Source organism: Pan paniscus, chromosome 16, assembly GCF_029289425.2.
Source record: "Pan paniscus chromosome 16, NHGRI_mPanPan1-v2.0_pri, whole genome shotgun sequence".
In the NCBI taxonomy this organism is placed as follows: Eukaryota; Metazoa; Chordata; class Mammalia; order Primates; family Hominidae; genus Pan; species Pan paniscus.
The window spans coordinates 57,563,043-57,579,467 of record NC_073265.2 but is presented as its reverse complement, the minus strand read 5'-3'; the positions used below and the strand labels follow the sequence as shown (position 1 = coordinate 57,579,467).

The 16,425-nt window shown below is 51.5% G+C and overlaps 1 protein-coding gene across 3 annotated transcripts in view; it reads left to right on the top strand.

Annotated features, from left to right (window-relative positions):
* Positions 1-14,063, top strand: part of ITGA11 (integrin subunit alpha 11) — a 129,154-nt gene extending 115,091 nt beyond the window's left edge. Inside the window, exons 22-30 of one of the 3 annotated variants that reach the window (XM_034939013.3) lie at positions 133-209; positions 1,987-2,076; positions 2,985-3,075; positions 4,445-4,558; positions 4,772-4,858; positions 8,129-8,239; positions 8,382-8,477; positions 11,911-12,024; positions 12,667-14,063. In XM_034939013.3, coding sequence (XP_034794904.2) covers positions 133-209; positions 1,987-2,076; positions 2,985-3,075; positions 4,445-4,558; positions 4,772-4,858; positions 8,129-8,239; positions 8,382-8,477; positions 11,911-12,024; positions 12,667-12,738 — 852 coding nt within the window. In that variant the 3' untranslated portion in view covers positions 12,739-14,063. Of the gene's footprint in view, positions 1-132; positions 210-1,912; positions 2,077-2,984; positions 3,076-4,444; positions 4,559-4,771; positions 4,859-8,128; positions 8,240-8,381; positions 8,478-11,910; positions 12,339-12,666 lie in introns of those variants that run through there. The other 2 variants (XM_063596749.1, XM_063596750.1) reach the window with 2 other exon arrangements.
* Positions 14,064-16,425: the final 2,362 nt, after the last annotated feature.

Here is a 16,425-nt window from a genome sequence, read left to right as displayed (position 1 = left end):
CCCAGCCAGCAGCTCCCCAACCCCCAGCAAGCTCCCCCTCCCCAAGCCAGCAGGGGGCTGTGGGGAGTGGGCTGTGGGGAGTGGGCGGGGCTGGTCCCAGCAATGCCCAGACATGCGACTGCTTCCTTGCAGGTGGCTTTCCGTCTTGATTTTGAGTTCAGCAAATCCATCTTCCTACACCACCTGGAGATCGAGCTCGCTGCAGGCAGGTCAGGGCCGTGCCTGCTCCTTCTCCCCCAAGCTTGCTATTCCGGGGCCCAGCTCTCTGGCTGCTAGCAACTGCTTCTCCCAACACTGAGTCCGCTGCCCCACGCCCTGTCCCTCACTGCCCCAACCTTGAGTGGAGGCAGCGGGGTGGGGAGGTGGGCTGGCATCCATTGCAGGTGTGGGCCAACCTGCTGCCCCCTGTGTTGCCACCACTCTTCATTCTTTGGATGATAAATAATAATGTCAGCCCTTTACTTTTAGACAGCCCTGTATACAGCAGTAATTCACAAACCTTATGGTTATAAAGCACTGTACAGGCAAAAATCTCAGTCCTCACAGAGGCCCCTTAAGATCATCAAAGCAGGGGTTATTCCCCACACCATCTTCCAAGTTAAGAGAGGCTCAGAGGGTGAGTGAATTTCCCAAGGACACACAGCAGTAAATTGTGCAGCTGGAAGCTGAACACTACTCGTCCTATTCCCCATCCAGGGCTCTTCCTGTCCTAGTCACCTCTCTCCCCTTTTTCTATTTTTAAGAGGCCTTTTCTTACTCTATGTGGGTCTTCCCGTCTGTCTGTCTGTCTGTCTCCCAGGCCTCTCAGAGGTAGCTTGCTATATGTTGACCCCATGAATCACTTTGTGTCAGTAGTAAATACACTTCTCTTTTTTGCAGAATTACCTCTGTGTGGGGAAGGACAGAGGGATTGTGTCCACTCTGGAGCCTTATAAATGGCAAAAATCCTTAGCTAAGAAATAAATACCCCAGGCAAACCGAACACTAACATTCCAGCACACACACGTGCAGGTCAGAGGTCACATAAGCGCTGGGGACTCATACCCGACACGTGCTCGCGTCCCAGCTACAGTTAAATGAATTGTGCATCCTGGTAGAATTCTCACACACCACGTGGCAAACTTGGCGAGGCCTCCCTTGCTCTCTGCCCTGCTCTTAGAAAGCCCAGTCCCGACTTCACAGGAGAAATGAGCGCACTTGCAGAGCAGTGTCTCTGGCACAGCTGTGGGGGGTGTCTGAGAATTAAGTGTGTGTAGGAGGGGGCTCTGGAGGCACATCTGTGTGTGTTGGGTCTCCCTTTTCTAACCAAACCCCTATCTTGGGGTAAGGCTTCCAAAGGGAATCAAACTCAGTCTATGTAACAAGCAAGAACTGTACATTTTTATGTCTAAAATGATTTGCCCTGGTAGTTCATGGTGCTCAGATATAAAGGGAGGCACACTGGACAGAACCCCCCCAGAAGATGTCTCTGAATTTCACTCCCAGCCTTCTTGTGGCAGCAGAGTGCCCCTGGCCGACCTGTAGGAGCTGCCCCCGGTCAGTCCAGGGATAAATGAATGACTCTACTGTGAATTCCTCACCATCCCTCCTCCGTGGGCACAACCTTTGCCACAGGTGTCATCTCCCACAGCCCCTGAGAGTCCAGCAGGCAGCAGGATTGGCCCACCAGACAGACGGGGCGTCTGGGTGAGGGAGGCAAACAGGCTGGGGTCCAGTCCATGCCAGACCAGGCACAGGCCTTCCAGCTCCAGCCCAGAGCCCTCCCCTGACTCTACCTAAAGGGGCAGCAGGTAGAGCTGGTGTCATCCATCCCCGCTTCTGGCCCTTCCTCTCCTAGGAGATGCCTCAGGTTCCCTGTCTGGCCTGTCTGGTGCCCATCAGCCCCAGATAAGCCAGTGTGCTCCTTCCACAGTCTGCCTCAGACCCTTCCTGCTGCCTGTGCTGGCTGAGCCCCTTCCTGACCTTGCCGCCTGGCTCTCCTTGCAGTGACAGTAACGAGCGGGACAGCACCAAGGAAGACAACGTGGCCCCCTTACGCTTCCACCTCAAATACGAGGCTGACGTCCTCTTCACCAGGTGGGCCGGGCTCCGGGGGCCCCAGGAGAGGGAAGGCATGGGGAATGGGAGGAGGGAGGCCTAAGGGGGGGGCACCCTCTGATGGGCCCTAATAGGGCCAGACCCCAGCACTAAGGGACTATGGATGGAGCCAAGAGTGTCCCTGATGGGTCAGAGAGTGCAGCACCCCCATTCAGTGTGGGGAGGGGATATCAAATTAGAGGAAGGAGACACAGGCCCGGCCCTGGGGAGCTCCCAGCAGGGGCAAGGAGGGAGGGTGGGGGCAGTGGGAGGCGTCCACCCCTGGCAGAGGCAACAAGTGGATGCATGGTCTGTAGAGAATTTAAAAACAGAAATAATATCTATCATAAGTCAATCTGCTTTTTGTTATCATCTTATGCCAGCACATCTAAACAATGTCAGTGGGAAAAGACTCTTCCCCAAAGGACAGACTGCTCCCACCCCCACCCCCTTGGCATGCTACTGGCCCCCAGTCTGATGGAGGAAACAGCCCCTGTCCTCTGAGAGCTCACGGGCAGATGGAGAAGTCAGGGCAGAACAGCAGATACGGAGAGGAAGCTCAGGCCCTCCCACGCCAGCCATCCCTAGAGGGTGGAAGGGAGCACAGTGGCATGGTCACTCCGAAAACAGCTACACTCCTAGGCAGAGACGCTGGGGCAGGGATGAGATAACTGGCTGTTCTGACTCACGCCCACCCACTCAGGAGGCAGACATTGCTCACCCATGGCAGCGCTGATTCCTGCAAAGGCTCAGAATCCTTCCAACATGACACTCCCAGCCGACACAAGCGGGAACCTATTTTTCGTGGCCCGGGGGAGGCCGGCACATGCCCTCTCCCTCTTTCATTCATCTGTCCATCCAGCCAGCCCTGACTGAGCTCACGACAGCCCTGTCCTCTGTCTCTGCAGGAGCAGCAGCCTGAGCCACTACGAGTTCAAGCCCAACAGCTCGCTGGAGAGATACGATGGTATCGGGCCTCCCTTCAGCTGCATCTTCAGGGTGAGGCTGGAGGGGAGCCGGGTAGAGGGGGAAGGATGGGATCTGAGCACCCCCATCCTGGAGGGGAGGAATGTGGAATCATCACTAGTGCCCGGAGTCCAGCCTCAACCCTGCCACCCACCCACTGTGCGACTTTAGGCAAGTCACTTCTCCTCTCTGGGCCTCTCAGTCTTCTTTTGAAAAACAACTGGACTGCAGTGGGGGATGTATGGGTGAAGATAGGGTGTGGTTGCCTAAAATTCTTAAATTTTTTTTAAACAGTGGTTTAAACACACTAGGGTTTACTCTCTCCCATAAAAGAAGTCCAGAGTTGGCAGCTTCACAAAGTCATTCAGGAGTGGGTCTTCTATTCCACCATTCTCAGCGTGAACTTACCAGCCTCCAGTTCACCTCACAGTACAAGATGGCTGCAGCTCCAGCCATCACGTTCTCATTCCAGGCAGCAGGAAGGAGGAAGGGGAGAAGAGCATGCTCCCTCCTTATTAAGGAACCTCCCTAGCAGTTCCTTACTCTTCCAGTGACCTCTCTTTATCCAGAATGTTGTGACTGAGCCATAAGGGAGGCTGGGAAATGTGGCCTTTTGTCTCGGTTCTGCCACTAAGGAAAGTGGGAGAACTAGAGTTAGGAGGCAATTTGGCAGCCTCTGCTATAGTGGGCCCCAATAGCTCCCTCAGCCCTGAACAGCTGTAAGTTCATCAGCTTCTCTTAGGCTGTGTGAAAGCTGAGGGCAAGCTGACAGCTGGATACTGGACTTCAGACACGCTGAGCCCTGCATGGCTTGTTCAAGAGAGGCCTAGTAAGCTGCCCAGGGTCACACAGCTCATAGGCGGTGGTGGGCCCAGGATTAGATTCCTGGTCTTTCTGGTTCCAAAGCCCTGCTTGGAATCACTGCTGCCCTGGCACTGAATGTGGCACTGCTAGAAGGTGAACAATCACGCACTCCTTATTTAGTAATAAATAGCGAGTTTAATTAATTAAATTAATTGTTAATTAATGATTCCCTCTCATGATGCATTCATTGCTGTCACCATCTTCACCCCTGGCCTCAACAAAATCCCCACCCCAGGCAAGAAGAGTTGAAAATGCAGGTGGCCCCTGCTCTCCGGCCTCAGGATCCCCACTGACTTGTCTTCAGCTTCCAGCCACCCATCCCCTCTCAGGGCTTTCTTGCACTCGTCCGTGCAGTCCCCGGCCACAATTTGACAGAGCTTAGGAGCTTCCATGGTGAAAATACCAGGGGTCTTGAGTGGGCCTTTTTCCCAGGCCTGATGGGGGAATTGCCACCCCCAGGGGCTGGTTGGCCCCTGTGGACCTTGTTCTCCGCCCCCCTCAAGTGACTGCACTGACACCTCCCTGTCTCTGGCCACAGATCCAGAACTTGGGCTTGTTCCCTATCCATGGGATGATGATGAAGATCACCATTCCCATCGCCACCAGGAGCGGCAACCGCCTACTGAAGCTGAGGGACTTCCTCACCGACCAGGTAGCGATGGCCTTGGGAGCCGGCTAGGGGAGGGGAACAGAAGGAGACAGACGCTCCCCCTACATGTGTCCCCAGGTTCCCAGACCCCAGCTCCCTTCTCCCAGGACCAGGGCTAGAGGAGGAGAAAAGAAACCTCTCTGGGATCCTGCGTCTGCCAGAGCTGGTTGTGAGGCTGTGTGTGTGTGTGTGTGTGTGTCCATGTCCTTTATGTAGGCGAACACGTCCTGCAACATCTGGGGCAATAGCACTGAGTACCGGCCCACCCCAGTGGAGGAAGACTTGCGTCGTGCTCCACAGCTGGTGAGTGTCCCCCAGACCGAGAGCCACAGTGGCTGGGGTTAGAGGCGCGCCGCTGGCGCTCCACGGGCCATTTCCCTCCCGACCCAATAGCTTGCCTATAAGAGCTTACTGAGCACCTGTATGTACCCAGCCCCAAACCAAGAAAAAAACTGAAGGAGGAAAAGACTTCTTGGCCTGTGTGAGTCCCCCGTCTCACAGGGAGTGGGACAAACACACAGAGTGAGTGTCTGAGAAGCCAAGGTCACAGCCTGTGGTGTGCCAGGCAAACGAGCAGAAAGGGGTGGGGAGAGTGGACTTGCACCTGGGCCAAGCCGGCCGGTAGGATACAGAGAAGCAGAGGGAAGGGGAAGAAAACAGACGCAGCCAGAACACCAGAACACACACGTGGCTTGTATTGGAGACATTTGGCTGCGTCAGCTGGGGCCTCCTGCCCTAGAGATGGAATGCAGACCAGCTTCAATTTCCAGAGCCCTCCCAAAACACCTGCTCATTTCCAGTTTGCATTCTCAGGGTTGCCTCTGCCTCCAGATACCAGTTTCTCACCCTGCTTCCACTGTTCTTCCCCCAGACAACAATCTTCCCTGTTTTAGTTTTACTTCCCCCAGACAAGTACCTCCCACAAAGCACTTACTGAGGGTAGTGGGCTTTGCCAAAGATTTAGGCTGGGTTGGGGTTGGGGTGGGCAGCACGGCAGCAACACTAGTAACTTTCACCTAATAAATTCTAATTGAAGATTTGTTTGGGTTTCCCATCAACGTTAGTTTCTCCACTTAATCCTTATATTATAAATGATCTTGAGGTATTACTCTAGCTAAGACCTCCAGGGCAATGGTAAATAGATATGATGATGACAGAATAATCAGGATTACCTTAATCATGATTACTTAAAGGAATTTATTTTTATTTTGATTGTTAAATATGATCATTGCTATAGGCTTCACACATGAGGGGATTTCAAAATCATTAGGCGTCCGCCTTCCAGTCCTGATTTGGCTCCTTCTAACTTCTTTTGGTTTGCTAATCTTAAAAAAAACCTTTAAAGGGCAACCATTATTCCTCAGCTAATAATGTAAACAAAACTGCATTAGGCCGTGCACGGTGGCTCACGCCTGTAATCCCAGCACTTTGGGAGGCCGAGGCGGGCGGATCATGAAGTCAGGAGCTTGAGGTCAGGAGCTCGAGACCAGCCTGGCCAGCATAGTGAAACCCCATCTCTACTAAATATACAAAAATCAGCCGGGTGTGGTGGTGGGCGTCTGTAGTCCCAGCGACTCGGGCTGGGCAAGAGAATCTCTTGAACCTGGGAGGCAGACGTTGCAATGAGCCAAGATGGTGCCACTGTACTCCAGCCTGGGCAACAGAGCAAGACTCTGTCTCAAAAAAAAAAAAAAAAAAAAGGACTGTATTGACATGGTTACATTCCCAGGACTCTTAGTCATTTAAGAATGGACTACATGGTTGGTATCATTGCTTACAAAAGTGTCTTGAACTTGATGGGCTTATGTTGAGAAGTAAAATTTAATTTTTAATTTTTATCTTTTAATTCCATTTTTCCACAAACTTTTTGAAATCCCTTTGAGAGGAGCGAGCAGGAGCATTGTCATGGTGGAGAAGGAGTCTCTGGTGACATTTTCCCAGCCATTTTTCTGCTAAAGCTTTGATTAACTTTCTCACAACACTGTCATAATAACCAGATGTTCTCATTCTTTGGCCCTCCAGAAAGTCAACAAGCAAAATGTTCTGAGCATTCCGAAAAACTGTTACCACAACCTTTGCTCTTGACTGATCTGCATTTGCTTTGACTGGACCACATCCACCTCTTGGTAGCCATTGCTTTTTCTGTGCTTTGTCTTCAGGATGGTACTGGCAAAGCCATCTTTTATCTGTTATAATTATTTGAAGAAATGCTTCAGGATCTTGATGTCACTTGTTTAAAATTTCCATTGAAAGTTCTGCTCTTTTCTGCAGCTGATCTGGGTGCAACAGATTGGGCACCCGTCAAGCAGAAATTTTGCTCAACTTTAATTCTTCAATCAGAATGATGTAAACTAAGTCAACTGAGCTGTCTATAGTGTTGGCTAATGGTTCTGCTGTTAATTGTCAGGCTTCTTCAATGAGGGCCTGAACAAGATTATTTTTTTCCTCACAAATTGATATGAATGATCTGCTGCTGCAAGCTCCATATTCAGTGTTCTCTAATCCGTTCTTTTCTTTTCTTTTCTTTTGAGACATAGTCTGGCTCGGTCACCCAGCTGGAGTGCAGTGGCACGATCTCAGCTCACTGCGACCCCCGCCTCCCGGGTTCAAGTGATTCTCCTGCCTCAGCCTCCCAAGTAGTTGGGACTACAGGCGCGTGCCACCACGCCTGGCTAATTTTTTGTATTTTTTTAATAGAGACGGGGTTTCACTGTGTTAGCCAGGATGGTCTCGATCTCCTGACCTTGTGATCCGCCTGCCTTGGCCTCCCAAAGTGCTGGGATTACAGGCGTGAGCCACCATGCCCAGCCCTCTAGTCCTTCTTAAAACAAGTTATCCATTTGCAAACTGCTGATTTCTTTGTGATATCATCCCCATCAACTTTTTATAAAGCATCAGTGATTTCACTGTTCTTCCACTCAAGTTTCACCATAAGTTTGATGTTTGTTTTTGCTTCAATTTTAGCAGAATTCATGTTGCTCAGATAGGGGCTCTTTTCAAACTGATGTCTTATCTTTCTTAGTGCCTCAAACTAGATCCTGTTCACATAGGTTACAACAAATTAATACGAGTTTATTTTGGTGCAAAAAAAGTTTTGGAATCCATGCATAGTTTTTCCGTAATACACATTTTCCATGAACTTTATGAAGACCCCTTTTATCTGATTCAGGAAGTTCCCTGGGAGTTTTTATCATGAACAGAAGTTGGACTTCCTAAAATACTTTTTCTGCATCTGTTGCAGCAATCATAGAATTTTTTATCTTAATGTGTTTATATGGTGGTAGGAAACATTTATAGATTCCCTAATGTTGAACAAAAGTTCTGTCCCTGGAATATATCCAGGCCAGTCACAATGTACAGCTTCAAGTGGAGCATCAGATATACCATCCTTCATTTGTCCTTCAGTCATCCCCTGGCAGACGCAATGCACATGTCCCCCACTCCCAACTTTCTCTTTGTCCCCTGTCCTCTGCCCCTGCCCCCAGGAGCAGAGCCCCAGTCGTTCAAGCAGTGTTGCTGCCCCCTGCTCCCCTAGCCCAGCAGCTCAGCCCTGAGACCCATCTTCTCTTTCAGAATCACAGCAACTCTGATGTCGTCTCCATCAACTGCAATATACGGCTGGTCCCCAACCAGGAAATCAATTTCCATCTACTGGGGAACCTGTGGTTGAGGTCCCTAAAAGCAGTAAGTAGAGCCCCTGGGCTGGGCTGGAAGGAAGAAGGGAAAGGGGGCGGCTGTTGGGATGTCTTCCACCTGGGGCTGCCTGGGGAGGGGACGGGAAGAAAAGCTTCCAGGCCAGCTTCTGATGAGCCCTCTGATTGCACAGCTCAAGTACAAATCCATGAAAATCATGGTCAGCGCAGCCTTGCAGAGGCAGTTCCACAGCCCCTTCATCTTCCGTGAGGAGGATCCCAGCCGCCAGGTGAGCCCCTGGGAGCCCTGCAGAACTGGGCTTAGGCCGGACAGCTTGGGAAAGGGTTGGCCGTGCTCCTCTATAGAGTTTTCCCACAACCCCTGGCTGCATGTCCCAGCAGGAGAGAATCAGGCAGACCTGTGGGCTGTTAGGGCAGCCACTGAGAAGAGGGAAAAAAGCAAGACAAAGCCTCAGGGGCAACACTAGGGAAGGTCCAGAGGTCTGGTGTGAACTGAATTTGTGAAGACCAAAGGATGGGAGATGCCTCGGTGTCAGCCTCTGTTAGTTACGTAAAAGCAGATTGTTACAGATTGCACTGGCTTCATTCAGGGTCCAGGAAAGGAGTGAGACTCTGTGAGACCCAACGAGAAGTGAGGTCTTAAAGAAAAGCCCATTCCTGGAAGAAGTGGCAAAGGAAGAAAAAAGAAAAGAAATAAATTTGTAAAAGAAAGCAAGCAAGCAAAGCCCAGTCCTGTGGAAATAGACAGGGCAGCCGGGCATGGAACGCTGCTGCCCTCCACTGGCCACACCCCAGAAATGCCAGCTTGGGCTCCAGGCAAGCATTCCTATTACAGAGGCGGAGTAAGCTCCCAACACCACCCCAGGGAGATGCTGGAGAGCAAAGAGGCGGGGTCAGGAAGCATCCCTTATAAAACAATCCAACAAAAACTAATCACAGCCAGGGCGGGGGGATGCCAGGCAGAGGGGTATCAGGATCCACCTAAGGAACTTTTTTGTTTGTTCATTCATTTGGCATTTGTTGGGTGTCTCTCCTACGACTTGGGCCCCAAAGGGGAAACAGAGATAAATTAGGCAGACAGGGAAACAGTGACAATAAATGGGTGAGTGCAGTCTGGGGGTGAGCACAGGCCCGGGGGGGAGCGATTCCGAGCGAGGGACATCCCCGGAAAGCTTTCTGGAGACTGTTTGAACCGAATCTTGAAAGATGCTGCAATGTTCCCAGCATCCAAGAGAGGGAGGTGTGGTACAGGCACCCCCGCTCCCCCACACATACCCTGCTCACACACAGAGAGAGAAAGAGAGAGAACCCTTCTTCTCACATTGATGCTTGTCTTTTAGGTGACTTTTCCTTCTTCCACCCCCACTCAACCCCCCAAAAAATTCCTCTATACTCTCTGGATGCCTCACTTTTTTTTTTTTTTTTTTTTTTTTTTTGAGATGGAGTCTTGCTCTGTCACCCAGGCTAGAGTGCGTTGGCAGGATCTCGGCTCACTGCCAGCTCCACCTCCCAGGTTCATGCCATTCTCCTGCCTCAGCCTCCCGGGTAGCGGGGATTACAGGCGCCCGCCACTACGCCTGGCTAATTTTTTTTTTTTTTTTTAAGTAGAGACAGGGTTTCACCGTGTTAGCCAGGATGGTCTCGATCTCCTGACCTCATGATCCGCCCGCCTTGGCTTCCCAAAGTGCTGGGATTACAGGCATGAGCCACCGTGCCCGGCCATGCCTCACTTCTCTTTTAGAAATCCAGCAACCCCAAAATTAAGCCCCTGTATGCTGGGCTGTGTGCTAGGTGCCGGCGCTGGGGAGGCAGAGACAGGTCCCTGCCTTGAGGGACAGAAAGAGCACACATAAGGGCCCTGCCATTTGCTGGCCCCCAGCTGTGTGCTGAACATGGTGACAGACCTCACAACACTGTGAGGCACCGTCCCCACCCCCATCTCTCAGGTATGCACACCGAGGCATGTGAGATGAGGCAGGAGGGACAGTGACTTGCCTCAAGTTGAACAGTGAGTCAGTGGCCAAAGCAGGGCTCTGTCTGCTGTTGCAGGTGGTCCATTCACTCCACGTGTTAGCTGAGCTCCTGCTACATTCCCGGCACGGCTCCAGGTTCTGAGGATAGAGCAGGGACAAAACAGACAAAGCCCCCACTCTCCTACAGCTGACATTCCAGGCAGGCAATAAACATAAATATAAACATTATCAACTGGTGATAAGGGCCACCCAGAAAAAGGCACACATCTAAGGGCGGAGTGCCAGGGGGTGCTGTTTTGTACAGGGGAGTTGGGAAAAGCCTCTCCAATAAAGTGACATCAGACAGAGACCATGAGGAACACAGGAGTGTCTTGTGGCTGTGTGAGGGAAACCCTTGCAGGCAGAGGGAATAGCAATGCCTGCAGCAGGCACGCCATGGCATGCATGCTGGAGGCCAGGTGGCCGGAAGCTGGAGTAGAGCAAGAGGGAGCAGGAGGTGAGGTCAGCAAGACAGGTGGGACCCGAGAGGGGAGGGCCTTGCAGGCCAGGGCCAGGACTGCACTTTTTACTTTGAGTGAGCTTGAGCAGAGCAGAGCAGAGCATAGGCCTGCCTTCCTGGTTAGAAGGGTCCCTCTAGTTGCTATGCTAAGAACAAACTGCAGAGGGGAGGCAGTCGGGCAGCGCTGTAGTCTCCAGAGGAGATGTGAGGGCACTCAGGCCCAGGAGGTGGGAGTGGCGGCCACATTCCAGGTGTTTCCAAGGTAGAATGGACAGACTGCTGCTGGGCTCCGTGTGGGTGTGAGAGTTAGGGTCAGTGATGGATACGTGGCTTCTGGCCTGAGCAGCGCGGAGGGATAGTGCTGCCATTTGCTTAGGTGAGAAAGAGCTGGAAGGAGCAGGCTTCGGGGGCTTGGGTGTTAAGAGCTTGGTTAGGGGCCTGTTACAGTTGCCAGGCAGGCCAGGAGACAGTCGGTATGAGCCTGGAATTCAGCGGAGAATCCAGGCGGAAGACAGAAATGTGAGAGCAGTCGGCGTGTAGACGGTGATAGCCACAGGACTGAGGGAGCTGGCCTGGGCTTACTTTCTGATCTTCACGCCCTGGCCACTTTTGCCTTTGGGACGCCTTCCTCCATAGGAAAGAAGTATTTAAAATTATGGTTTATAACCGTGTCGATACAAAGATAAAAAAATGTTATCCAAGCTGGATTCTATTCCATTTTTTCCTCTAATTTTAAAAGAAATGTAAACATTTTCATGGGCTCCTAAGAGTGTTATGGGCCTTGGCACCATGACTACTGTGACTCGTGGGAAAGTCAGCCCTGAGTTCACCCAGGAAGTGACTCTAGAAAAAGAAGAGGTGCAAGGACTGAACCATGGGACACACTGACCTTTAGAAGTGTGGGAGGCGATGCGGAGGCAGCAAAGGGAGAAGGAGTAGCCCATGTGGTGGGAGGAGGATCCAGGGAGTGGCGGGGGCCTGAGGCCAAAGGCAGCAAGTGTCTCAAGGAGGCAGGATCACCTGGGCCACTGAACCCAGTGTCGGCTGTTCAGGCAGTGGTCGTCCTGAGGCCTTGGCTGGCCTGTCCACCCATCCCTCTGGTATCCCCCTGAGGAAGAGGATGCAGCTCCCCCACCAGGTGCCAGCTGTCTCCACCCTCCTGCCCCTCCCAGACTGCCACCCCAGCCCCAGAAGAGTAATGCTGTTGGCCTGGCCCCCCTCCCCTTGCAGATCGTGTTTGAGATCTCCAAGCAAGAGGACTGGCAGGTCCCCATCTGGATCATTGTAGGCAGCACCCTGGGGGGCCTCCTACTGCTGGCCCTACTGGTCCTGGCACTGTGGAAGGTGAGGGCCCTGGCAGGGGAGGGAAGGAGCAGCATCCTGGCTGGTGGGCCCAGGCTCCAGCCCCTGGAACTTCGTGACCGCTGCCACGTTCTCCTCTCCAGGGGAGCTGGCACCCCACCCCTCGCCATAGCAGACACAGCGGTTAGGGCCAACAGACGGCACTCAGACTATGGCTCTAACCTGTTTGTGGATGCCTTTGAGAACCTGATGAAAACTAAGGTTCCTATTATTAGAGAAAAAAAAAAAAGCAAGTACAAACAACTGCACAAAATTTCTCCCACAATGTCAAGCTGTTAACAAACCTCCCAAAGTCCATCTCTGTCTCTGAAGCTCTGGTTACAAACCCCTGGTCTCAGCCTCCTCCTGTTACAGATGAAGGAGGCCCAGAGAGGGATGTTGGCTGGGGCTGGTCACACAGCAAGATCGTGGGCACTAGTATGACTTCTTGCATGCAGCCCATGGTCTCATCCACTGTGTTCCAGTCCACAGAGGCAATTCTGGAGGAGGGGGTGCTCAGAATGAGCTGGGGTACTCAAGGAAGCCCTGAGGGAGGAATCCCAAGGAAAGGTAGTGGAGGGAAAGCTGGGGCAGGCCTTGCCCACCCTGTCCTCCTCTGAGACGTCTCCCTTTGCCTCCTCACAGCTCGGCTTCTTTAAAAGTGCCAGGCGCAGGAGGGAGCCTGGTCTGGACCCCACCCCCAAAGTGCTGGAGTGAGGCTCCAGAGGAGACTTTGAGTTGATGGGGGCCAGGACACCAGTCCAGGTGGTGTTGAGACCCAGGCCTGTGGCCCCACCGAGCTGGAGTGGAGAGGAAGCCAGCTGGCTTTGCACTTGACCTCATCTCCCGAGCAATGGCGCCTGCTCCCTCCAGAATGGAACTCAAGCTGGTTTTAAGTGGAACTGCCCTACTGGGAGACTGGGACACCTTTAACACAGACCCCTAGGGATTTAAAGGGACACCCCTACACACACCCAGGCCCATGCCAAGGCCTCCCTCAGGCTCTGTGGAGGGCATTTGCTGCCCCAGCTACTAAGGTGCTAGGAATTCGTAATCATCCCCATCCTCCAGAGAAACCCAGGGAGGAAGACTGTAAATACGAACCCAATCTGCACACTCCAGGCCTCTAGTTCCAGAAGGACCCAAAACAGAACAGATCTGAATTCTGCCCTTTTCTCTCACCCATCCCACCCCTCCATTGGCTCCCAAGTCACACCCACTCCCTTCCCCATAGATAGGCCCCTGGGGCTCCCGAAGAATGAACCCAAGAGCAAGGGCTTGATGGTGACAGCTGCAAGCCGGAGATGAAGAAAGACTCTGAGATGTGGAGACTGATGGCCAGGCAAGTGGGACCAGGATACTGGACGCTGTCCTGAGATGAGAGGTAGCCAGGCTCTGCACCCACGTGCATTCACATTGACCGCAACTCACACATTCCCCCACCAGCTGCAGCCCCTTGCTCTCAGCTGCCAACCCTCCCGGGTCACTTTTGTTCCCAGGTACCTCATGGGAAGCATGTGGATGACACAATCCCTGGGGCTGTGCATTCCCACATGTCTTCTTGCTGCAGCCTGCCCCTAGACATGGACGCACTGGCCCGGCTGCAGCTGGGCAGCAGGGGTAGGGGTAGGGAGCCTCCCCTCCCTGTATCACCCCCTCCCTACACACACACACACACACACACACACACTGCCTCCCATCCTTCCCTCATGCCCACCAGTGCACAGGGAAGGGCTTGGCCAGCACTGTTGAGGGGTCCCCTCTGGAATGCACTGAATAAAGCATGTGCAAGGACTCCCGGAGCCTGTGCAGCCTCGGTGGCAAATATCTCATCTGCCGGCCCCCAGGACAAGTGGTATGACCAGTGATAATGCCCCAAGGACAAGGGGCGTGCCTGGTGCCCAGTGGAGTAATTTATGCCTTAGTCTTGTTTTGAGGTAGAAATGCAAGGGGGACACATCAAAGGCATCAGTCCCCCTGTGCATAGTACGACCTTTACTGTCGTATTTTTGAAAAATTAAAAATACAGTGTTTAAAAACTACCAAGCACTGACATCCCATTCTGTGGGCAGAGCATATCACAGTGAGCCATACTCCCCTTTGAAGGAGAGGAAGTAGAATGAGGGAGTTCCTTGCTTCCTCCCCCTACCTCTACATGTCAGAAGGGACTCATCCACCATTTGGTGCCCACAACATGCCCTCCTAGTGGCTGCCTGGCCTCCGTGTGACGTCTCCAGTGGTGGAGAGCTCCCTCTCCCAAGATCACCCTTCCATCTATGGCCAGTGTGGACGGTTAGGACCTAAATGTTTCACTGTAGCTTCTGCCCTTGGTTCCAGCTCTTCCCTCTCAAGCCTCCCAGACTTCTCCAGGCCGGTTTCATTGTTAACCGTCTTACACTCTGACTTCAGCCAAGGCGTCTCCATTCTGTTCTTGTGCCATTCATGTCTTGGATTCCCAGTAAGTAGAACCTTGGAAATAATTTGATCTTGTTTTTGCATAAATGAGGACACTCAGAACCAGAAAGAGCCCTAGGCTCCCACAGCAAAACCAAAACTAAACCCAGGACTGCTATTTCCCAAGCCAGATTCTGTTATTCGAGCCCAGCCTTAGAAGGGCTTGATGTGGAGCAAAAGGTGAAGCCTTAGAAGGGCTTGATGTGGAGCAAAAGGTGAAAATGGTGAAACTAAAATTTGAGTATCAAAACCCATTGCCTTCTAATAGAATCAGAAGGAAATGTTGCTAAATCATATTCCATTTCCGTCATCACTCTTATGAATGGGGTAACCTGACTAAATGAGAATTAATGAACCCACACTCATAAGTTTTCATTGACTTAGCACCAAGTCGTCCATCAAATATCATCAGATCTGAGAGAATGCTCTTATGGATATCTGATTTTTAGAGGTTGGCATTCATATTTTTAAAAACTGCCACCTGTGACCACACTGCAGGCCAAACAGAATGTACCTGCTGATCAGATGCAGCCCAGAGGTCACTGAATTGCAACCTCTGGACTCTCGGTCAGAGGCAAGCAGCCCTTATTCCAGAACTCCACAGTCCCTTCACACCCTTCCCCAGACCTACACCAAGACCAACTAAGTGGTCAAAAGGTGGACAAACTGAGAGTTGTATCAAGGCCCTTAGCCTCTCAATTTGTTATCAAGTCTCCCTTTCTGAATCTATTTACCCTGAAGTATAAATATCCAAGATGAGCCTTAAGAGTGCCTGGTAGAGCAAACAAAGATGCATCTTATAGGGAGCAAAGTCTATGCTAACGCAGTGTTTCTCAATCCTGGCTGCACCTTTGAACCACGGGAGCTTTAAAAGTGACCACTGCAAGGGCCCTACCCACTATGGATCCCAATTTCATTGGTTGGGAGAGGGGCCAAGTTTGTTTCCAACTTCCCCAGATGACTCTAATGGCTGAGAGTTGCAATCAACAGGTAAGTGAATATCCAGGCTGTAAGATGAAGAAACAGGGGGTTGTGCCCAAGCCCACTGTGCCTCATAAAGCAGATGATCTCTGCAGCGCTGCGCTTCTCAAAGAGTGGTCCCAGGACTGCCTCAGTCAGACCACAGACTCCTAAGTTCCTCCTCAGACTTCATGGATCCAAGCTCTGTGAGGTAATTCTAAGCACATTAAACTTGTAGAACAGCCATCTGGATTTAATATTACATAATAGCTATAATATTCTGCTATTCTCTAATCTTCAATGTCAGTTTCTTAAACTGTCAGGCCTGTCTTTAGATGCCCTTCAACTGTGCTGGGGACTATCTTGATGGCAGCCAGCAAAGAAAATCGCAAAAACCCCAGTGGAGTTTCTGGGTTTTACTTTTGTTAAGGAAGGTGATGGTTTCTTGACATGACAGGTATCTAGGTGGAAAGGGCAAAGTGCTAATGCAAACACAATGGAGACACTATGGAATAGCTCTGCCTAGGGACACGTGGAAGGGCTTCTAGGAGACAGTGTGGACCTTTCCATCCCTAGAGGTCTTCACAAGATAAATTCCTACCTCCATCAGTATTCAAAAGGTTTTAGCATCAATACTGTCTGAGAATAAGACACTAGACTTGAGTCAGTCCCCTGGCTTCAAGCCCAGGATGCCAAGCAGCCTCTAATGGAGACCGCTGGCTTAATCGTGCTCCTTTCCTGGCATAACAACTCACTGCACCCATGCCTCACCACCACCAAGCAGTCTCCTCACCACCCAAATGTGCCTTGGGTGACTTAAATACAGCCATTAGTATGAATGGTCCCCTGTTTTTATTCAACACCACACCGGTCTTTGCTTTTACCTTCAGCTAATGTGGTTCCAGCCTTTTATCCTGCACTCCTTCTTATAATTTAAAAAAAAAAAAAAAAAAAAACCTCCCAAACTATCTTTATGTTAGTATTAACATC